This window comes from Microtus pennsylvanicus, chromosome 15, assembly GCF_037038515.1.
Source record: "Microtus pennsylvanicus isolate mMicPen1 chromosome 15, mMicPen1.hap1, whole genome shotgun sequence".
In the NCBI taxonomy this organism is placed as follows: domain Eukaryota; kingdom Metazoa; phylum Chordata; class Mammalia; order Rodentia; family Cricetidae; genus Microtus; species Microtus pennsylvanicus.
This window is the reverse complement of record NC_134593.1, coordinates 19,924,225-19,948,479: the sequence shown is the minus strand read 5'-3', so window position 1 is coordinate 19,948,479 and position 24,255 is coordinate 19,924,225. Positions and strand designations below refer to the sequence as shown.

Below are 24,255 nucleotides of genomic sequence, written 5' to 3'. Positions count from 1 at the left end.
GTCATTTGAGCCTAATGTGGTCATGACCCACAGGCTGGGAACCACTGAAGTAGTGCCTTAAGCATCCCGTCTAGGAGGATTTGTGTAGTGTGGTGTTGAACCACGTGCTGTTGTAGCGCTGGCCAGCAGAGGGCACTGTGCTGTTGGTCTGTCTGCAGAGTCCTCTTAGGCTATAAGGCACAGAGAGGCGCTAAAGAGGATGTTTGATGTGGCCATCTTAGAGATAGCCACATAAGAAAAGAAGCTACTTCTGCAGACCGTCTGTCTGCCTGCCCCCTCGCTGTCTCATTAACGCTATGTTGACATGGGTGAGTTGATACACAGTGTACATTTTGCCTTGACCTGAATGGAGAAAAGCTTGCTGGAGTAGATGACCCCTTGGGCTGTTGGCTCAGAAAAGGAGGATGTGGTTTGATGAAAAGAAGGAAGAAAAATGTCACGGGAATTTGGCAGAGGATGAAAGGAGCCAGAAAACGTCGTAAGAACTAGTACTTCCTCTCTCTCTCTCTCTCTCTCTCTCTCTCTCTCTCTCTCTCTCTCGTGTGTGTGTGTGTGTGTGTGTGTGTGTGTGTGTGTGTCTGTGTATTGTGGAGAGCAGGGGTGAAAGGGTAGAGGAGCAGGGAAGGGAGCCTGGAGCTGAAGTCCAACCAGCTCACCTCCAAAAAGGATGACGAGAAAGTTTATCCAAATGTGTATTAGAGCGCTAATGCCGGCCAGGCCCTTGTGGAACTGGCCAGGATTCTCCCCCCTTCCATCCGTGAGCCTGGGGCTCCTCCGTGGCTGCTGGCCAGAGGAAGTGGTTGTTGGGTGCTGATGGGAAGATATGGATGGGAAGAGCTGCCAGACCATTCTGTGGTGGAAGCAGCAGAACAACAAGCTGGTCTTTAGCCCGACGTCATCTTCTAATAACAGCCGCTGAGGTGTGGTCACTCTGAAATTACTCCAAGAACAACTGTTCCTTCCTAATTCTATCTGGAGACTCTTTAATTTTTCACAGATGATATAAAACTAGTATGAAAAAAAGCATATACAGGTGGTTAAAAGTTCAAGCGGTTGGACTTATCATGGAAGTCAACTTATAATCTTCATTTGGAATACCCTTCTAGAAGCAACCACTTTGGACTCTGTCTTGATTTTTTCTGTTGGTTTCTATCGCACTTCAAAGTTAGAATCAGAAATGTAGTTATTTCCTGCATGCGTGTGCACATATTTCCTGCATGCGTGTGCACATATTTCCTGCATGCGTGTGCACATATTTGAATGTGTGCGTATTACGATCATTGTGCTGAGGACGGAACCCAAAGCCTTACAGGTGCTGAGAAAGTATTCTGCCTCTGAGCCACACTGTCCTTCCCTGTAAGTTTTTAGAAATTAAGTTTAGAAATTGTCTTCGTGGACTTCTTTAACAAATGAAGATCCAACTTACCGACCTTAGCGCTAAATGGTGAAGTGGTGGGTCGTGGTTCCTTCTTTTGTAGTTTAACTCATTTTCCCATCCTCACCTTTCAGCTTCAACAATTTTTGCATATTAATATCTCTATATATTTATACTATCCATCCTCTCTATATTTGTATTTTATTTTTGCAGTGCTAGGCATGGAACCTGGTCCTTGACACACCAGGGGAGCCCTCTAGCGCTGTTTCACGCTGGCTCTTCTCTGTATTTTGGAAGTAATCCTGTCAAGTGGTCTGTATGTCTACACCAGCAAGCTCCTCACTAGACAGATTGGTCACTGTAGAGCGATGTTCTAAAGTGGTTATTGCAAGACTTTCCTGGGTTATATCCCCAGGTTTTGGCTGAAATGTATGTTTCCTTTCTTTTAAAAAAAGTAATTGTTTGCAATACTTATTTATGGTGTTCATTGGGATTCTTCAATTTATAGGCAGTGTGCAGTGATCCAGTAAGTCAGTAATTGCTACCCAGTTCTGTTGATGCCCCTGGTACAGTAAGGAGCATCCTAAGAGCGTGAAATGTGTGGAATACAGTGCAGTCTGGCTGGGTTATAAAAATCTGGCATGTTTCTCTAGCTGTCTGTGTTACTAGCAAGAAGCCCAATGTCTAATTGTTTTTTTTTCTCTTTGCAAATATGTTTTTTTATAGCTTTGTGTCTTTATGAAACATGTGTTATAGTACAGTTATAAACCTTTGCAGCAGGCTAGCACCCTTGTAATACCTTACCCTGACTCATGTGTAAATAAATTCCTTCCTCCACTCTGCCCTATAAATGGCTTATGGCAAATTTGCTGCTCGGGGGGAAAAGTTTCTGCTTCTGTAGGGTACTTCGACAAATCCTTTTAAGCAAACTTAGTTATCCAATCAAATGTATGTCACCCTAAACTTCTATGGGGGGAAAAAGAGGGCGTAGAAAAGCGGTTTAACTGAACTTGGGGCCCAGTTTTGGAACCAATGTCCCTGGCCCTGTTGCATGCACACAATACGCCACGTCCTGGCTTTTAACTCAGTTGTCTCATTGCATAGTCATTTCCAGCAACTCTGTCATCTCCCTGCCCCCTCTCCATACATTACCTTCCATGTTCATGTCTACCTGTTTTATTTTAGGATTTGCTGAGTTTAACCAGGATAATTTGGACATAAGTAAGGCAGCGATTCTCTTTCAGAATCTATCAATAGACAGCACTTCGGTGGTAAACCTTAGGGCACTATGAGCCCCTCCCTCTTCTGTGACCGATCGTTGCCAGGGCTAGCCTTATGTGAACCCAGTGGGAGAGAGCATAGTTATTGTGAGCTAATGATTACAATGGTTGTGTGAGTCTAGAGCAGTGGTTCTCAGCCTTCCCAATGATGAGATCATTTAATACAGTTCCTCGTGTTGTGGTGACCCCCAACCATAGAATTATTTTGTTGCTAATTCTACTACTATTATGTATCGTAATGTAAATATCTGATATGCCACCTGCAAAGGGTTTGCAACACACAGGTTGAGAATCACTGGTCTAGAGAATAGCCTTCCATGGCTCTTAACTCCTATCTTCCAGCTCTTAAACACTTCCTGCCTCCTCTTCTGCAGTGCTCCCTGGGCCTTAGAGGGGGTGGTGAAAACGACTCCTTTGGGGGTGAGCTCACAGCTTTCACTTATTCTGAGAATCTTGAGCAGCCAAAAGTCTGCATTCATTGCTGTTCATTGTCAGAGAGGCTTCTCTCTTAAAGGATGGGGGCAACTTTTGTCTGTGAGAATACACATAGGTATGAGAATTCAGACCGCATACTTTGGTTTTATGCCCAATCCTGTGTGTATGTGGGAGACTAACAGGAGTCCTTCAGTTAGAACTGAGCACTTCAGTAGAACCTGTTACTCTTCATCACCATAAAATGAATAAATAACAAATGAATTAAGAATAAATAAACTTATAGAGAGACATGCATAAGTTCTTAGAACATTTAATATTGTCTTCTTTTTTCCCTTCAAATCTTGGTAGTCTACAACCCCTAGTGACTTTCCTTGCCCTCCCCTCCCTTTCTCCTTTCCCCATTTGTCTCTTCCTTCTCCGTCAGTTTTTGACCTGTTGACTTACTATGCAGCTTAACTTGGCCATGAACTCATGATCTTTGGTCTTGGCCTCCCTAGTGCTAGGCTTATGGGAGTGCGTTATCATGCTTGTCAGGTTTGGTAGCAGCTTGGTTTGGTTGTCCTAGGGATCAAACCCAGGCCTTGAGCATGTTAGGAGAGTACGTTCCACTGGGTTCACCTCCACTCTGCTAAACAAGCATCCTCAAGAGGAGATGGGATGGTGTCTTCCAGGGAGCTGGGAGGATGTGGGGCTCCCAGAACATGGACCTGAAACATCAGTCTGTACATTAAACCAGCATCTTATGCAGACTTCAGCTTGGCCTTCTACTCTCTCGGTGGCTATTAAATGACACCTTTACTGTTGAGCAGATAGATGTGTGTTCTGCATGTCTACAAGAGAAGAGGTGGTATGGCTGCCTTCAAGGTTCTTGTGGATTTACTATTCACGGTTGGGACATGCGTGCTAAGCCGGTTCAACAGGCAGGTTTCTGGAGGCTTCTTCGGGGGGAACTCACACTTTGAGCCACTGGTGAAACTCATAGTTATCAGTCCCAGTCTTTCTTGTTCTGGGGAGCCAGTGCAGCCAGCAGCTCTTCATGTGCACGGTCAGCATTATAGATGGTCTTTCTCCTGCCACCTGGCTGCTAAGCCCCTGTCACTCTGTTCCCCTCACATTGTAAAATCTCACAATGTGAATTCCACAGCTGGACTACACCCAGATTGGAAGTGTGAACTACCCTGCCTCCTTGGGAGCTTCTCTAAAACCCCACTCCTGCAGCCATGGTCCCTGGACCAACAGCACTGGCCTCCCGTGAAAGCTGGATTTGGTGTCTTCGGAGGGACCTAGAATATCTCCTCTGTGCACCAGAGAGACAAGTGTGTACTGAGTTATTTATTTATATAATTTTATAAATAATCATATCCAATGCCACACAGTGATTCTCTCCTAGAGGAATGGGTTGCTGGCCTTGCTCATTCTGCCTCAGGAGAAAACCTCTGGCTCTTTTTTCCTGTATCCAGCATATTTCCTGTTTTTATTGGTGTGAGGAGCACTCCTGTCCTTTCCAGCTCTCCACCTTCATGGTATGGGCTCCTGAAACATACTCAGAACTCTGCTGAAGTGGAAGGTGTTCAACCTCGAAAGAGTCATTTGTTAGATGCGTATGTATGTATGTGTGTACTTGTGTGTGCATGTCTGTGCACTGTGTGCATTTGTCACACAGATGGAATTCTAGGTTCTAATGTATAATCAGGTGCTTTCTATAGTTTTACCTTACTGGTGTGAGCTTTTGTGCTTTTTAAACTGATAATTACTTTCAACTACCAGTTCTTTTTTTTTTCTTTTCTTCCCTCTGGGAACCTTGAAAGTAAGAATGTGTTCTGAATTGTCAGCCTGGCTTTTGCTCTGTTGCTCTGGCCTCAGTTGCTGTCAGGGCCGACAGCAGTTCACATCATCCTGTATATGCTGACTCTTGGGTTTTGGCCCCTCTGCTTTGGTTCTTCTGGTGTGTGCATTTGGAACCTGCTATACCTTGCATGACTATACTCAACAACAGGCTTAGAACCTTCAGTCTCAGCACTTGAGAGGTGGAGGCAGGAGAATCAAGAGTTCAAGGTCACCTTAGCTACAAAGTGAATGTGAGAGTACCCTCACCAACATGAGACCTTGTTTCAACAGCCAACACATAAAAATAAACAATACATAAAAATAACCAAATAAAGGAAATAGTAGGCGTAGGGTCATGCTTTCAGAGAGCAGGCCTGGAGTCACTCTGGCTCTCATTTTCTCTTTGGTTCAGTTTACTTCCTTGTTCATTAACTGCTATGTCCTATGATGGGGAACAAACATAGGCAAAGTGCACATTTTCCCTGTTCCAGTAACCTCTTCTGGGGCCCAGAGAAATAGTGTCATCCCTCCGTATCCAGTCAGGATTCATTCCAGACCTCCTGAGATATGAAAATCTATGGCTGTTAGTCCTTTCTATAAATGCAATTGCTTGTGCATAGAACCCACACACTTCCTCCCATGCTCTTGCATTACATCGAGAGGACGATCAGATTATATCTCAGTGCAATACAAATGCCATGGCAATCATCATTATAGTGTGCCTATTAGAGAATTCGAATGGAAAAGCCTGTATTGTTCAGTACAGATACAGTTTCCTTCCAGTCTATGAATGCAGAGGACTGATGTATGAATCAAAGCAGAGGCAACATGATCGGAGAATAACCACTGGGGGTTTGAAGGCAGAAGGGTGCTGTCGAATTTGACCAAATTTAATGGAAGCTAATGATGTAACTGGGGTGAGATAAGAGAAAGATCACTCATTAGAAGGCTACAGGGTGAAGGGAGAGGGTGGCCAGGCGAAGCCAAAGTCTGAGCAAAGGACGGGGAATGGAAGCTCTTTAGGTGTGGGTGAATCCACAGCGTGTCATGTGCACGGAGCTTCACTGAACTGCTTTTCACACGTGTTACTCTTAGCATGTAGCTCCCAGATGGGGATAAATAGCCTGACCACTACATGGGAAGGTTGAATGTGCGTATCAGAGTTTGAACTGAAATCATCTGGGAAGCTTCTCCTATCAGCTGTGCCCTCCTACACAGGACATGCTGTTAGGGGTCGCTTTGTTTAGTGGTCTTTGCTTTGTTCTTTCAGTACGGCCAAGTACAGCGTGTTGACGTTTCTACCTCGATTCTTGTATGAGCAGATTAGGAGAGCTGCTAATGCCTTCTTCCTCTTCATTGCCTTATTACAGGTAATTTTTTAAGTGCTTAAAATTTGCAAATTCAATTACATGTAAAGTGAGATTTCGCAGGAGAGAATGCCTTGAGAAGAGTCGTTACTACAAGAGGAGGGGGAACCCGTTCTCATGGGTCATGCTTTTTATGTTCGCTTTATCTTTTTGTTATTAATACACATTTATTATAATAGATACTATATCCCATTGTGATATTGTAAACATATGTACCATACATGTATTTTGACCACCATGGTCATATTTTAACCCATTTTCCACACACGTAAACTACATAATTATTTTTGAATTAGCAGGCCTTTCGTTGTATAACAGAAATGGACTAGACTAGTGAGAGCAAGGGTTGAGCTCCATGCTTTCCTGGTACGGGACAATTGTCTATATTCTGTCAATTATGTTTTAAATAAATGCTGACTGGCCAGTAGCCAGGCAGGAAGTATAGGCAGGACAACCAGACAGGAAGTAGAGGCGGGTCAGTGAGAACAGGGGAATTCTGGGTACTTAACGACTGAGGGAACCAGGCAGGAAAGAAACCTCAGACAACATTTTCTGTCTTTGTGGAGACGTCCATGTGCTACATTCTCTATTGTGTTCTCTTCCAGCAAATTCCAGACGTATCGCCGACCGGACGATACACCACCCTGGTGCCATTGATCATCATTTTAACAATTGCAGGCATCAAAGAGATTGTAGAAGACTTTGTAAGTTTTCGACTCTGCATACTAAAACATGGTGTTATGACATTTGTGGTGTATGTGACTGGGTGATATTACAGGAAACGGCTACGGCTTAAGCAGCTGCTAATGGAGCGGTAGTGTTTGCTGGGGAGGAAGGTACATTCCAAGAGCCCCAAATGCCTGTGCAGCGGCTCTGAGATGCTTCTATGTCCTGGGTCATTTGGTTAGAACCTTGCTGGTGTCTATCGCTGTTAGTCCTTGTATCCTACTTTAGAGTCCTGTATTCAGGTATGAAATGAAACCTTTAGTTAGCACTCTCTCTGCAGGCAGCATTGTGCATGTTGTGCCTGAAGTAATTCCCCAAGACTCTTCCTCCTAATACCTCCCTCACACCTCATTGGCTACTACCATGTTGCCATTATCTCTTTCTGTCTCTGTTTTGCATACACACACCCATACACACACTTGACTCTCCGCCCCCCCACATACATATTTCATGGAATACATAGTAAATTAACTTGAGAGTGAAACCTGCTCTTTGTTGTCAGGTTTATAATACCCAGTCATTGTTTCAGGCTGTCCACAAATAACTGTGAGGAATTTGAAACTTTGAAAGGCTTGTAAATGATTAGAACTAAAAGTCACTTAAGCTCCAAATCGCCACATCTAGATCAAGTCAGTGCCGACAGATGGCGAACCACCCAGCTTAAATCTACAGCATTGGCTTTGTAGGGTTCTTGGCCCCTATCACACACCCCTCGATATTACTACTTTCCATTTCAATTATTCATTTGGAACATTTGAATGTAAGAACCTTTGCTTCTTTTCCTGTGACAGAAACGACATAAGGCAGACAGTGCAGTTAACAAGAAGAAAACAATAGGTAAGCTGCCAGCTCATTGCTCTTTTCAGTGTTGATTGAACGATCAGTCCCAGGCTGAAGTAATGCTTGATCATGGCTATGGACATTGAGATTAAGTCAGAAACATTATCTATCAAATCTTTAAAGAAATGGGAGCGTGCTAAAATAAGATGTTCGTCTTTATATCAATGGGATTTGTATACTCTGGAAGACAGGATTTCTGTTTCTGTCCCTACAAGTTTCACAGCTTCCCCACCATGGTTTGTTACTTGCTTTCCTCATTATTTTGCTTTTTGTATCACTTCAGTATTTTGTTGCTATTGTTGCTTCTATTGGAATTATGTAACACCAGGCCTTTCTATTCCTGGCTAAGCATAAATTTGGTTTGCTTACATGCACACAGAAGCTCTTATCTTGTAGAGGGACACATATGGAGGCCCATGTTGGCATGGTTGGTCATCTACCATTCTACCAAGGATGTGATTTGATAGGATTAATAAGTGCAAGCTTCCCAGAAGCCTTTTGGGTTTGTAGAAAGCTGACATTTTATTTTGAGTCTTGACAATGTTAACCAGTGCCTTATTTCTTCTCTTACAGTGTTAAGAAATGGTATGTGGCATACCATTGTGTGGAAAGAGGTAAGAACCAATTTTAAAGATAATGCCAGAAAGTATTGATTTGGAGACTTGTCACAAATTGCCGACGTTAATGGCAATATAAAATTTGCTCTAAGGCCCAGGTCATGACCATTTTGTAAGAGTTTTCTCATGTAGTCTGCTTTCCTGTGAGAACTGACATGCGCTTCCTCCTTTCCGGCTTCTTCTATAAGGACGTAATGTTCAAGCTATGACCATCATTATTCTCCGAGGAGAGTTCCAGAACTTCATAGCTCTTCTAGTTTGAAAATCCCATGTGAGAAACACCCCACCCTGCCTCCTGTCTTTTCTTCACCTAAATTCAAATGTTTAGAGCTGTTGTCTTTTAACTTCCGAGAGTTTCATTTCAGATGTGTTTGGTGGAAAGATAGCTGAGTGCCAGCAGGTTTTCCGTGCAGGGTGTGGAGCCAGTTGCTGCTTTTATCCTTACAGTGGTAGCAAGGGTGGTTTTCCTCCCTGCTGATGGCAGTGGGAGGGTTCCGTTCAGGGAGGAAAGACGTTGTTAGTTGTCAGCTGAAATCAACTGTGCTGTCTTGGTGTTTTGTACTTGGAAAGTCAGCTATTCATCTAACTATTTTAGCTGGGTTCTGTTGGTGGACACACAGTATTGATTTTGGAGATGCTGTTCATCATTCTGAAGTCCAAAACTGATGGTTTTGTTTGTTTTTTTTTAAGAGAAAACAATGTTTTAGAAGGGCAACTTCAAGTATTGTTTCTTGCTTAAATATATCTAAGTTCCAGCAAGTGCCTCCTGTAGCCCTTGTGTGGGAAACAATGTTGCCAGTTTGCCCACAGCATCGGATTTCATTTGATTTTACCAGGTTTATGAGAACCATCTACCCTTTCCAGAAAACGCCCCTTTGTAGTGTTGTGGAACACTGTAATCCTTGTGGTCTCCTGGGGCTCCTGAACTTGGGTAGTTCAGTGTGATGGTTCTTGGTCAAAAGGCAGAATTTCGGGGGGGAGATCTGGTACCTGCCAGTGGGAAGTGGAGAATACTCATACATAGCTCCTCCTTTCCCCAGGAATCTTCTGGCTGCTCCAGCCTCAGAAAGGCACAAGCAGTGGCCAGATAAAAAATGACTTGCGTCCAAGTGTCTTGACAACTTGAAGTAGTAGCAGGACCTGAGTGGTGGTCATTGATTTCTGAATCCAAGAGCTGGTGGCCTCATGGACACCCGAAGTTCCTTCCTCCTCCCACATGGTGCTTGGAACGTCACCCCTTGTTATAGGCCTGGCAGGATAGACTGTGATTTCAATTTTCAGTGCTTTATGGTGAGCCGTCTTAAGTGGGTCTGTTAGCAGAGGCCTGAGACTATCAGGCATGGAGCTCATACTGGAGTGGTCTTGTGGAGTTGCCCTCAACCAGCAGGTACTCAGCACTGGTCAAGCACACACGCGCCCTATGCCCAGAATATAGGGGCCCTGGAGCTGCCGTTTTAAGTTCACAGGGAGGCTACTGCTGTCTACGTGGGCAGCTCACTGTAGCGCAGTGCCCCTGGGTAACTTGGCAGGGGTCATGAAAAGATGTTCAAGGCAGAGGGTAGGAAACGCCCAGGTGTCCTGGAGAGCCACACAGAGCTGTGCTCCACTGAATGTGTTCCATTTCTAACAGAAGCCCCTGGGTTTTGCCCGACTCTGGGACTCTCAGAGAGGAAGATCTCATTAGTGGGATCTACTCAGAAGGGTGCTTTAGCTGTGTCCAGTTGAGAGACAGGAGGAGTCTTCTGAGGCTGCAGTGAATCCAAGGGCCCAGAACAGCTTGCTCACTGTGCTAATTCTTTCAGCGAATACCACACACACCGGAACAGTTGGTCATGTGTTAGGACATCCACAGAGAAAACCATCTCCAGGTTAGGAGTTGGCAGCTTCTTATTGCAGTTGGAACCTCTTAGCACCCAGTTCCTGGGACGTGAGTGTCCTTTGGAGAAGAGCGAACACTATCTTGCTTGTCCTCATGTTTCGAATCAGGGAAAGAGAATCCAATTCTTTTAAAAGGACTAATGTTTCTTTCTAGTTTTTTTTTTATCAATTGCTCCTTTTTCTAAACTGTTTATGCAATATATTTTTACTTAAAAACATCTTCAGTGTGCATGAGCGATCCCCGTGTTTGCTCTGTGTTATTAGGAATCAGCTTTGGTTTGTGCCTTCAGAATGCATACTGACTTGTGATCTGATGCTAATTTGAAGTGACCCGGGGTTTGGGTTTTAATGTTTGCTGTTCTGGCCTTTTGATAAGCATTCTTCTGTACCTGTAGGATAGTTGTTTAAACACCTCCCATTTCCCAACAGAAAATCAGTGGGTTTAGTAGTGGTGGTGGTATTAGAGATGGAACTGGGCCTTGTGCATTCTGGGTAATTGTTCTTACCACTGACTCACCTCCATCGCCCAAAAGAAAGTTCCGTGGCACCTGCTGGTGTGTGTGATCCAGTTGGTTCCACAAGGGTAGCTTTTGAGATTCATTATGAGTAGACTAGGAGCAGAAGCCTCCGCGCCTCTTCTCTACTCTCACCTATTAGTGCACTAGGAATTATGTCCCATGTCATCAGTGAATTCTGCTGGCTTTGACCTCCACGCCGACACAGTCCGTTAAGCTATACCCAACCCCCTAAGGGAATCTCTGCTTATCCTGTACCTGTACCGTGCCTAAAGCCATGGAGCTGCGTTCACTTCTTAACCTCAATAAGCGGAGGCCAGTGAGGTGGCTCAGTAGGGACAGGTGCTTACTGCCAGCCCGAGTTCCATGCCTAGGACCCTCACGGTGCACGGAGATAACCCCTGGGGATTGATTGTCCTCTGACCTCCACCTGCGCGTGGGGGCATATATGTTCATGCTCACTCAGATCTCTCTGTGTCTGCCTGCCTGTCATCTGTCTCACAGGAAAACACACGAATAAGTAAAATAGAAAACAGCAACCAAAAATCCAAAGTGAAAGATGAGGATCTGAAGTTTTAGTGAACTAATTATGCACACAGCTACCATTCTGCACACATGCCACAACATTAATGTATACACACACACATACACACACACACATACACACACACGCACACATACACACTCATGCACACACATACATGCTGGTTTTTAAAAAAAACTTAGTTTTTAAAAAACTAAATATTGTGTGCTACCCATCCGAAGGTGTTGCTCAATTTCAAAGTGAGGGTCCCGGAGCCTGTTAGAATGCACTTCCCGTGGAGGATGCAGTTGGTTACCCTCTAACGGGTGCAATGCGCTAGTGTCCCCTCAGTTCTAAACCGTGACTGTATGGAGAAATAGCCCAGAGCGCTATTTCTGTACTTGCCATGGATTATTGACAGCCCGAGTTTAGACCCCCAAAACCCATGTCAAAGCCAGATGTAGCAGCGTGCGTCTGAGATCCCAATCAGAGCAGACATGGCAGCGTGCGTCTGAGATCCCAGAGCTCCCATAAGGAGATGGGCCGCAGAAACAGAAGAATCTGTCAGAAGCTGTGGGCTCCCTAGCTTGGACTGTGCAGCGTAGTGAGTGGCAAACAGCAAGGAATGTCCTGTTTCAACAAACAAGATGGAAGGTGAGGACTGGAGCCTGAGGTTGTCCTTTGACCTTCATGCAGACACCATAAAATGCACACACGCCAATAATACATATTTACATAATAACTAATGTCTGTAACACTCCAGTTTTGTGACCTTTGTCAGTTATTTTGCCTTCGGGCTCAGTTTCTCCCTTTGCAGCGCAGGAGAACTTAGTTGATCCATCAGCAGTCCCGTGAGATGTGTGCAGCTCGGGGACCTAGAGAGGGACTCAATCCAGCTGCACAGGCCAGCTTCAGAGCCACATGTATAAACCCCCTTACCACGAGCAACTGTTGAGACATTTGAGTATATGAGACAGTGGATAATTGGAAGAAAACGTGTTCTTTATACTTGTCTATCTCTTCCTCCCTCCCTCCCTCCTTCCTTCCCTCCCTTCTTTCCTGCTTTCCCTTCCTTCCTTCCTTCCTTCCTTCCTTCCTTCCTTCCTTCCTTCCTTCCTTCCTTCCTTCCTTTCTTCTTTTCTCTTTATTCCATCCTTTTCAGGAAACGGCTGGGCCTAGAGGGTTGGCTCAGTGATTGAGTGAGAACAACCTACATCTACCTGTAACTTCAGCCCCAGGGACTCTGACACCCTCTTCTCCACAGGCACCTACACTTTGGTACATATATATGTGCACATAGACACCGAGACAGACAGACAGACACACAGAAGCTATTATTAAAACTTAAAAAAATGCAGTATGGTAATTTCTCAGTGTCTGTAGGGACTAGTTTCAGGTTGATGACAACCAATGTCAAAGAGTGTGTGTGTGTGTATATATATATATATATATATATATATATATATATATATATATATAGTAGAGAAACACTGCACAGAACGTTCATATGTCCTCCCACGAATGTAAAACCTCTAGATTACAGGAAACCCAATGCAATGGAAACACCATGGGAACATTTCTGATTTCTGTAGTGCACAGCTTAGGGGACAATGCCAGGGAAATAGTCAGCACACAGGCAGCTTCTGCTTTCATTTGCTAATGTCGATACTTATCTTTTATTCCTTTGTTTGGTTTTGTTTTTTTGAGGCAAGGTTTTGCTGTGCAACTCAGGCTGGCCTCAAATCTACAAACTCTGGGACCCTGGGTGTACACCACCACTCCAGGGCAGATGCGCTGGGACCCTGTCTGTGCACCACCACTCCAGGGCAGATGCGCTGGGACCCTGTCTGTGCACCACCACTCCAGGGCAGATGCGCTGGGACCTTGGGTGGGCACCACCGTGACTCCAGAGCAGATGCACTTGGCTTGGCAAATATTTTGCATTTATAGCTGGCTGAACTCACAGATGTGGAGCTTGTGGGTAGGAGGCCAGCTGTGGTGCAGTAAAAGCATCTGTCCTGTGTTCTTGTCGGGTGTGGCTTAGTTAGAGACTAACTTTCTTCTTCACGTATTTAACCGCCCTTATCACATGTGTGCTTTCTTTGCTTCCTTGTCTTCGGCCCTGGTCTCTAGGTGGCAGTGGGAGACATCGTGAAGGTCCTCAATGGGCAATATCTTCCAGCAGACATGGTCCTGTTCTCCTCCAGGTCAGGTGTGCCGGTGGGCACATGTTTCGAAACGAACGTTAAGGACAATAAAGTACTAAATGAACTGCAGAAATCTTGATTCATCTGTTCTCTTCTAGCCCCTGAGTTCCCCTCCCACAAGCCTGACCTCCTTTATGAGCTGAGCATCCCTAATGAACTATAGTTTCGGATTTGGGGAGCATTTTGGATTTCAGATGTTGAGATTTGAGATGTTCAGTTGTTACGCAAGTGTATGCAAACATTTGCAAACCGGAAGCAGTGGAAGTCGGGAGTATATCTAGCCTCCAGCGTTTGGCTAAGTTAGGGATCCTCAGCCTGGAGCTTTGTCAACTGCCTTCCCTGTTGTGAGCCTTGGCTGGTGCTTTTTGGTTTCGCTTAGTTTTGTCCCCTCTTCATCTCATTAGGTTTTTAGAACCCCTTTGCTGGTATTCAAGGCTTTAGCTCCCAGCCACTCTAGGGTAGTCCTCACTGGTCAAGACACGGATTAAAGGGACTGAGTGTTCAGTGACCCCGGGAGGCAGCGTGGCTGAGACCTCAGCCCTTTCTTGGTCAGTCCAGCCAGCTGTCTGTCTTCTAGCTCTTAGCGTTGCCTGGGAACAACTGTTCTAGAACCTGAGGCGTTTTCTCAGTGTAGACACAACCCAGAGGAGGCCCTGCTCTTCACTCTTGCTCCAAACAGTTGCTGATCTCTGGGTAGTGTTGTCCTAGAAACAGTCATCACCACACAGGGATGGGCGGAGCTGGGTATTATTACCCTTGGCTTTCAAACAGTTATCACCACACAGGGATGTGTGGAGCTGGGTCTTGCCACCCTTGGCCTTCTTGGCTCTATATGTGGAACACACACAGCAAAGAAAGAAAGCCAAATCCAGGGTCACCAAGAACTTCTGTTCTTTAGTTCAAGGTTATAGGATGCATTGTTAAGACTCTAACCCCGCTATTTATACGCCACTGGGAAGTGCAGGTGTTTAAGCAGTTTGCATTTTCTTGGAATTCAGCCAGGTTTCTTGTGTAGGATTTGTCTTGCGTTGGAAACCAAGGGATAAAGGGTTTAAAGATAGAACCCAAACAAATGGAGGGAGAAAGAGCCATAAGCAAGGGGTGCGACTCATTGGCCCTATTCAATAGTGACGAGAAAACTATTAGAATATGAGTCCGTTGGCAGTTTGGCCAGGAAACTAGTCTGTGACCTCAGGTAAGCTGGCTCACCATAGATGGTTTATCGCACCAACAATAGCTTTGGGTACTCCTTGTTTCTGCGTGGGTGTTCTCTGTGAGTAGCCTTTAACCTCTGACACCTTTCATATTAGTACGTGGAAAACCCAGGCACAGAGAGCTTAAATACCATTCCAAAGTCATATGGCCCCTAAAAGTAGCATCAGGAGGCTTAAACTCAGCCCCCGGATTCCACATCAGAGGTTTTGTGAGCTGGGGCTTTGTGGAGAAGATTGTACTAACCTTGGCTTTTCCCCTTCCTCATAGTGAGCCTCAGGGGATGTGCTATGTTGAAACTGCTAACCTGGATGGAGAGACGAACCTTAAAATACGACAGGTAAAGTCACTTCGTGACTCACGTTGTTACAGGAGGTCAGGCCACAAATATATGATACAAATATCCCCCACGCACTTTGTGGAGAAAACATTGTTCGGCTGTGAACAACATTACACGGTAAACCCTCGTGGGAGCTCGAGAAGTCTGTGCCTTGGATTAGGAGGGAAGAAAACTCAGAAAAGTGAGGTTCTTCAGCTCAGTGGGTCATGACTCATTTAAATCTTCCTAAGTTCTGCCCACTCCGTTCAGGTTAGGGGCATCTTCATCCTCCTTTCGGAACCCTTAACTATTCCTACTACTCTTCCTGTAAGCTGCTGGGGCTCACCTGTGAAAATATTTCACTACCGTTTTTCCCCCCGAAAACCCTATAAACCATGCAAAACAAAGGGTTCAAGTCTTTGTGTTCATTTTAAGGACACTCAGGTTACTGGCCAGGCTCCCAGGGATCTGCATATCTGCAAAGCTTTAAAGTATCTGAAAGATGTTTAAAGACATTTCGATGTCACAGTTGGGAGGCTGGTAGGGGTGTCCAGGCCAGACCTGGGCTCTCTGACTGAAAAGGGCGCTGAAAAACACAGAGTAACACGCAAGGGGAGTTTAGCTATAGATTCTCTAGTCGTGAAGATCTCTGGATGGGCCACCACCTATACAGTGCCCTTGGTTGAGTTAACCCTGCTTGGGCTGTGAAACCATTGTTCCAAAGCCAGAAGAGGAAGTTGCTGCAAGGAAAAGACATCCTAGGAGAAACTGATAGAACCAAGCCTTATGGCACAGGGAGGAATAGGGGGAGGAGAAAAACATGGTCAAATATACCAAATGAAAAACTTTTTTTCAGGAAAAAAAAGGACCTTATGTCACAGAAATAAATTCAGCACAAAATAGATAAAATTAAAAATATTCTTACCACATGTTGTATTGAAATATAAAAAAGTCGTAAATAAAAATATTAAGCATTTAAGTGAATTTTGTGAATAAAAAGTACTAAGTACTTAAGACCCCTGAGGGTTTTTTCTTTTTTTTTCTTTTTTTTTTTTTTTTTTTTGGTTTTTCGAGACAGGGTTTCTCTGTGGTTTTGGAGCCTGTCCTGGAACTAGCTCTGTAGACCAGGCTGGTCTCGAACTCACAGAGATCCGCCTGCCTCTGCCTCCCGAGTGCTGGGATTAAAGGCGTGCGCCACCACCGCCCAGCGGTTTTTTCTTTTTTTATGTTTTTTTCTGCTTCTAAAACTGAATTTAATAATTCTGTCCTTGTATTTATCTTTTTTTCTATGATATAAATTTTATTCTGTTTGAAGAAGCATTGATGAAGTTTGTCAAACTATTTTGATAGGAAATTTCAGACTAAAGTGATGAAAATTTTAAATGTAGCAAGCTGTATATGCTATAGAATATTATATATTATAGAATATTAAAGGACCATCTGAGTATCTGAGCAGCAGTGGTATATACTATAGAATATTACATATCGTAGAATATTAAAGGACCCCCTGAGTATCTGAGCAGCAGTGGTATATACTATAGAATATTATATATTATAGAACATTAAAGGACCCCCTGAGTATCTGAGCAGCAGTGGTATATACTATAGAATATTATATATTATAGAACATTAAAGGACCCCCTGAGTATCTGAGCAGCAGTGGTATATACTATAGAATATTATATATTATAGAATATTAAAGGACCCCCTGAGTATCTGAGCAGCAGTGGTATATACTATAGAATATTATATATTATAGAATATTAAAGGACCCCCTGAGTATCTGAGCAGCAGTGGTATATACTATAGAATATTATATATTATAGAATATTAAAGGACCCCCTGAGTATCTGAGCAGCAGTGGTATATACTATAGAATATTATATATTATAGAATATTAAAGGACCCCCTGAGTATCTGAGCAGCAGTGGTATATACTATAGAATATTATATATTATAGAATATTAAAGGACCCTCTGACTGTCTGAGAAGCAGTGCAGGGCGGTGGTAGCAGGGCTTTCTGTCCTATGTTTCAGTACCTAGACTATTGTTTAAATATGGAGGTTTCTAGCAGGGGTTGGGGCTTCCTCTTCTGTGCCATTGAAATCGTGGCATTTTGTGCCCACTGTGTGCAGCTTTGGGGCAGGGGCAGATGGCTCATTATGTCCCTGTGACTGGCAGACCATCGTGCTGTCTTTTAAACACGGATGTCACCGTTTGATCTTCTCTGTGGGCTTGTTGCTCCGTTTCAGGGCCTGAGCCACACGGCCGACATGCAGACCAGGGAGGTGCTGATGAAGCTGACGGGAAGGATAGAGTGTGAAGGGCCCAATCGCCACCTCTACGACTTCACCGGCAACTTGCACTTGGATGGGAAGAGGTCCGAATCGCCTTCTCTTAATGATTTTTCTCTCTCCTCTCCCCCCTCCTCCTTTTTAATGTGGTCAAGAATTCCTGGAGCTTTGAAGAATCCTAGTTTCATAGTATTGGAAAATAGTGAGATTTCTTCATGCTTAGCTCATTTCTGAGACACTGACACACTGTTTAGATCCATTTAAAACTTCCCGTGCATTGAAGGACAGAAGAGATTTTTATAAAGAAGCAAACCAAAGACCTCAAGCGGGGTACATAGACAGGGGCTTATTCTTTCTTGCTTGTGACTGCTGAGGCCAAGCAGTCCAAGTTGCCTTAAATGATGCTGTGGATGTGTACTCAGCTTACGACAGATGCATAGAGGCAGATGCACAGTTTCTTGTTAGCTTTCCTCTAAAAGCGTTGTTTCTATCTTATTAATTTATTGTGTGGTGCTGTGAATTGCAGCTGGGCCTGGCACATGCTAGAGCAACACTTCCCCAGCGAGCCTCACTGCAACTCTGCTTAGCTTTAGAAAGCTGAGTGAAACGGGGCTGTGAGTACGGCACAGGCACAGGCAGTGAGATGCCTGTTCTGCATGACTCCCAGTCTGCATCAAAGCCACCCCAGTGCTGAGGAAGTGCAAACTGGCTGATGCCTGAAGCCCATTGGTTAGCCAGCTGGATCAGTAAGAGTGAGAGGCTCTGTCTTGAAATCAAGGTGGAAAGAGGAATGATGTTTACCTCTGGCTCCCACATGTGTGTATGCACATGACCATGTAAACATCACACACACACACACACACACACACACACACACACACACACACACCACGTTGAATGATTTACTGTTTGAAGTTATGTTTCATTGTGATGTTGACATGTAGTCTGCTTGCTGATACACCATAGTCCACTGTCTGAGCTCTTCCCCATACTTCGAATAGATTCTTAGCTGTGGGGGATTGGGGTGGACAGGAATCTACAGGGGCTCAAAGCAATAAGCAAGGGTAAGGCTGCTTCTCGGTTGACATTTTCCGTCCATCCATCCAGCATCTTCCCTTCTGTAGAGCATCCCTCAGATGCTCGTCTGCTCACTACAACATTTACTGCTGTTTTTTTCTTTCATAATCTATAAAGTAAATTGAATTTCAGAAATGAGTAAACTCATGGCTTTTAGCATTCCCTTTTTCAGTATTCATAACAGGATTATGAGACATAATCTTCTCTGATATTTTATAGGAAAAAAGTTCAATTCTATTCTACAGCAAAGAATGAATGAAGCAGGCATTTGGGGTGGAATAAGTAGATTAAACAAAGAATAAATTCACAGATTTGACTTTGGTTTATGGTAGGCTTATGTAAAGGAAAATACATAATTATTGGACAAATTATCAAAAAGTACAAATGTTTTTCTTATTTTTTTTTCAGCTCTGTTGCCCTCGGGCCAGACCAGATCTTACTAAGAGGCACCCAGCTCAGGAACACTCAGTGGGTCTTTGGTGTTGTGGTATATACCGGCCATGATAGCAAGCTCATGCAGGTAAAATGTTTCTGTGGAAATCTCTGCCATTTTTGCTTGCCGTATTGTTTGGTTCACCCTTATTCTCTGCTCTCTTTGAGGGTGGAGAATAAAGGCAAGTATGAGGCTGGAATTTACCCAAGAACATAAACTCTGGGGAAAATGACAGTTTCATCTCCTTATGCGATTCCTTCTGACCCTTGTTCATCGCATTCTTGGCCACAGTCTCTCTGGAAAGAAGTGGTCTTTGTTGTCTGGGTTCAAGTGGGACAGCTGACTCTAACTCTGCCTTCTGGGTGTAAGGAGGCTTAGTAACCCTTCGAGAACTGCTCCATTTGTCCTCTGACTCCCAATAATTAGGATGTTATAGTAAACTCTTACTATATGAATTCTAGATCATTTCAAAGAAAAAGACTTTGAACTAATGCTTATTCTTTGTATACCAAAGAAGCAGTATTAATTTAAAAGAATTTTTCTTTCTCACTGTTAATGCTTTTTCTTAAATTTTCATTTATAGATTCACAGCCCATATTTATATTTGACATATTTGGACAAATATCTCCTATATAATACATAACTATATAACTTCTACATAAGTCTCTGGATCATCTCTTACATTCCTCTGATATATGCTGGCTTTTGTTGTGTGCCACTATTCCTGGACAGATGTGGACAAACCTCTGCTCACCTCTGACAGGGAACTATGACAAACCTAAGTACAGCTACCACCAAAGTCCAACTTGGCGAATCAGTGCATTTATTGGGGTCACCCATAGGAATATGGAGGAAGGATTACTTAGAGGAGCAGAACTGACTCAAAGATAGCTACATCCACCAGAGTCCACCTGGTGTAGGAGTTCCTTCTGTTTGTGTGTTGCTTTCATTGGTTAATGAATAAAGAAACTGCCTTGGCTTAGTTGATAGGACAGAACTTAGGTAGGTGGGGAAGACAGAACTGAATGCTGGGAGAGAAAAAGGCAGAGTCAGAGAGCCGCCATGGAGCCACCAGCTCAGACATGCTGAATCTTTCCCTGTAAGCCACGACCTCGTGGTGATATACAGATTAATAGAAATGGGTTAAGTCAAGATGTGAGAGTTAGCCAATAAGAGGCTAGAGCTAATGGGCCAAGCAGTAATTTAATTAATACAGTTTCTGTGTGGTTATTTCCGGTGTAAGCTAGCCGGGTGGCTGTGAAGGACAAGCAGGCCCTCCCTGTACAACACCCACCCAGCACTGGTGATGGTTCACAGAATCTGGAGCACATCACACAGTCTGTAGTCAGCTTAGTGGACCAAGGGAGTCCTTTCCAGGCCCCTTAGTTGGCCTGTGCCTTGTCTGTTTCTTCCAGGAAGCTCAGCTGATCTGAGCCTCTTCTGAGCAGCTCAGTGGGCTCAAAATATCTTTCAGCACAGTCCTTATTATTTGTAGATTCTTGGGAAGGGAAGAGCCTAGTGAATCTGATCAGCTTCAGGGACTTCCTGAAGCCTTTGGGTTGTTTACCTCCCAAGCTTGCTTCCCTGAAGCATGGAATGTATCACTTCCCCTTAGAAAATCCTGCATCTTAATGAACAAACTTTCCTTCTAGATGAAAGGTTTTACATCAGAGGAAATTACCGCATACCAGCATTGTATTTCCTTAATTATGACTATTAAAGATATTCAGGCCTTTTGCTGTTTTGTGTAACTTCCAGAGTCATATTTGATTTGTGTCTTGGCTGAAAAATGTTTATAGTCACTCCCCTCTGAGTCTTGTGCTAAGAAATCTGGGCACATTAGCATAAAGGCTAAATCTTCACCTCTGGGGGCTGAGTAGTAAAGGAGTAACATGGACAATGTAGAAAGTAGGGATGCACTTATTGTAAACTGTGCCTTTGTATATAGTTCTGTGGATGTATATGCAAGAGAGTCACCAATTCCAGGCCTAGAGTGCTGGTGAATGCAGTGAAGGCATGGATGGAATTTGGATTCCAGGGCTCCGAGAGTTCCTGAAGCTGAAGCTGACCCTTGGAGTTGAGGGACAGGTGGATGTGAGGGTGCAGTACTCACCTCTGAGTTTCTCAAGTTGAGGAGTCGTAGATTGGGAGATGTATGGCTGGTCCACAGCGGTGGGAGCTCATGGTCCATCTGGGTCAGGTCCCCGATGCTGAGTAGAAAGGGACTCAGAGCTTAAGGGAGACGATGGGCTGGGATTGTGACGTAGGCTGAAAATGGGGGCTGGAGCAGAGAAGAGTTCTGCGAGCTAGCTTCTCGAGTTTGCAGTGCTGGCGAGGCTGGCGAAGGTTACCCCCTGGGGGAAGGGAATGGCAGGGACTTAGAGGAACAGTGGTTCAAGAAATACTACAATCCAGGAGCACTACCTCCAGGTGCCAATGGATGTGAGTCTTACAGAAACATCACCTTTTGGGAGAGGTGTCTGATTTGGGATATCACATGTCCTTAGCTGGGTAAGAGAAGGGACGGGACAGGAGGAGAGATCCAGAAGCATGGGGAAGACACACAGCATTTAGGGTGTACCAGGGAGGCCTCCAGGCTCAGAAGAGTACTCATAGAAAGTGTGTGTTGGAAGGGCACTCATAACAAGTAGAAAAACAGCTGGTTGGTGGCCACCACGCAGCCCTTGAGTGACTGGAAATTGTTCGGTGTGCCCGAGATGCGTCTGGTCTACTCTCCTCCTCAGCCCTCATTCACTCAGGACTGAAACACTTCAAGTTCATTGTCTCTGAGCAGTCTGCACACAAAGACCATCCTGACAGGTATTTTCACACTCTACCACCTCTGAAGCAGCTGTGAACATTCGCAGCCCATTTACTGGTAGGCACAGCCAACCCTTGCAGCTGCGCTCGCCCCAGCTTCTGTCTTTTTGTAATGAAGTGGTGAGGAGACCATGGGAGGGTAGCTCACATTTGGGTAGAGTCCCAAGGCTAGGGTTTAGATCAGGATTATTAAAAGTCCAAGCTTTCTCCAAGTTCCCTTGTACCCTGGATGATTTTTCAGGGTATAATGTTATTCTTCTAGATCACATATTAATATTACAGCTTTGGAGATCAGGCTGACTATAATTTATATCAGAACATCACCATTATGTCTTCAGGGGACAAGATGAGTCTATGCCGTTTACATCCTGTGACCGTCACAGGGCACTTCCCTGCCCTCTGTGTTACAAAGCTTGGCAAGACTTACTGTTATTGACATATGGAGAGTGATGGAAAACCCCAGAAACATCTGTGCTAGACTTGCTGTCCCTTTAGGGCTGAAACAGCAGGAACAATGAATTTCGAAAGGAATATAAAATAACACACACAGCTGAAAGCCGTTCTGTTCATGAAATAACACTGTGTCTACATTTGAGTTTTGGACGGCGGTGAAGAAGCTGGGTGCCCCTAGGGTTCTTGAGTTTCCACTGTGTCTCCCTCACCTTCCAGAGCTCCCTCAGTTCATGCTTAGTGTGGTTATACACGGCGAACACTCAGATCTTTTCTGTTGGTCGGCTTACGGGGAAAGAGGTAATCAATAATTATAGGACACACTGATTATAACAAAGCATACATTGTTTTGCGACTCACATATAAATGAGTTTATGTATTCTTTGGTGTGAGGAAGGTACATCCATTATTAAAATATTTATTTTTATTTAATTTGTATAGGCATTTTGTTTGCATAAATTTCTGTGTGCCATGTGTGGCCAGTGTTTGCAGAGGCCAGAAGAGGGTGTCAGATCCCCTGGAACTGGAATTAGAGATGGTTGTGGGCCACTCTGTGGGTACTGGGACTTAAACTCAGGTCTTCTGCAGGAACAGCCAGCGTTCTTAACCGCTGATCCATATCTCTAGCCCCAGCCCTGTTATTTTAAAGACAGAGCAACTAAAGCACAGTGTTGAACTAACCCCAGCTTAGCTTACAAATCTAGAAGGAGCAAAAACCGGACTGAAATCCAGGTTGACACACTCCAGGCTTATTCCGACAAACATTCTGATGTTCTCTTTCTCAGGAGGGATAAGAGGTATACAATTCACGTCAGGTTCCAGTGTTGTGCAAAATCTTCAAGTTTGACCCATTTTTTATTGTGGTACTAGACATCAAAGTGATAGTGTCCTCTAAGAGTTTTGTAAAGGAACTTATTATTCTAATAGGAATTGGGCATTAAAAACTTGTGGTTGCAAGCAGACATATTTGGAAAAGGGGGTGAGTGTGCCAGACTTGGCTTTCCATGCTGGGTGTGTGTCAAAGCCCGGAGTGTTAGGTTGTTTCCTTGTGTTGAAGGAAAAGTCGGTTTTCCTAACTCTGGTGACAGGCTGATTTTCAGTGACTTCAGCTAACTGACAGGCTCACGGAAGTGACAGCTTTTGTCATTTTCTTTTTCCTTCCTGAAAATTAAATGACTCAGTTAAACACAATCTTTAAAAACTTTGAATAATCAGTCTTGTAACAGAAGAGCTCCTGGCTCTCAGCATGAGGTCAGAGTTGGGTGTGCTGTCCCAGGAGCCTGCCTGTGGTGCTTGACCAAGGCAACTATTGTAAGTGACAGCATTTAATTGGATGCTTACTTACAGTTTCTGAGGCTTAGTTTATTATCAGCATGGTGGCATACGGTCTGATGCTGGAGCAGTAGCTGAAAACTACATCCTGATCAGTAAGTACAGAGAGAGACTCTGCTCTTGGCGTGGGCTTTTGAAATCTCAAAATCCATCCCTGGTGACACACTTCCTCCAACAAGGCCACCCCTCTTAATCCTTCTAATCCTTGCAAATATTGTCACTTTTGATGACTAAGCATTCAAATATATGAGTAATTCTTATTCAAATAGCCACAGGTGAGTTCTTTAAACTCTGGGATGCTTACTCAAGAGTATGATGCATCTTTTAATTCCATCCTTAATTTGGAAGAGAAATAGTATTTTTCATTTCCATCCTTGTATGTGGTTGTCTTATTCAGTTTCTCCTTACCTTTACCCAAGCCTGTTCTGTGATGGTTACTGATTTTCAATACCGGTTTACAGAATTCAACAAAAGCTCCTCTCAAGAGGTCGAACGTCGAGAAGGTAACCAACGTGCAGATCTTGGTGCTGTTTGGCATCCTCCTGGTCATGGCCCTGGTGAGCTCGGTGGGGGCCCTGTTCTGGAATGGGTCCCATGGTGGAAAGAGCTGGTACATCAAGAAGATGGGTGAGTACTGGGATGGATGCTGCTGCCTTCTGTGGGACAAGCCTCTGGGGAGGTCCTTCCACGTAGGGTCTGTGGGTGATAACCATGCCCTCTCTGTTCCC

The 24,255-nt window shown here is 44.3% G+C and overlaps 1 protein-coding gene across 4 annotated transcripts in view; it reads left to right on the top strand.

Annotated features, from left to right (window-relative positions):
• The window catches only part of Atp8a2 (ATPase phospholipid transporting 8A2), a 542,501-nt gene that overhangs the window by 117,371 nt on the left and 400,875 nt on the right, over positions 1 to 24,255 (top strand). For 3 of the 4 annotated variants that reach the window (XM_075950134.1, XM_075950131.1, XM_075950132.1), the window contains exons 3-11: positions 6,188 to 6,287; positions 6,890 to 6,988; positions 7,802 to 7,847; positions 8,424 to 8,464; positions 13,517 to 13,590; positions 15,073 to 15,142; positions 17,374 to 17,501; positions 18,901 to 19,012; positions 23,989 to 24,154. In XM_075950134.1, coding sequence (XP_075806249.1) covers positions 6,188 to 6,287; positions 6,890 to 6,988; positions 7,802 to 7,847; positions 8,424 to 8,464; positions 13,517 to 13,590; positions 15,073 to 15,142; positions 17,374 to 17,501; positions 18,901 to 19,012; positions 23,989 to 24,154 — 836 coding nt within the window. The remainder of the gene's footprint in view (positions 1 to 6,187; positions 6,288 to 6,889; positions 6,989 to 7,801; positions 7,848 to 8,423; positions 8,465 to 13,516; positions 13,591 to 15,072; positions 15,143 to 17,373; positions 17,502 to 18,900; positions 19,013 to 23,988; positions 24,155 to 24,255) is intronic. The other variant, XM_075950135.1, reaches the window with a different exon arrangement.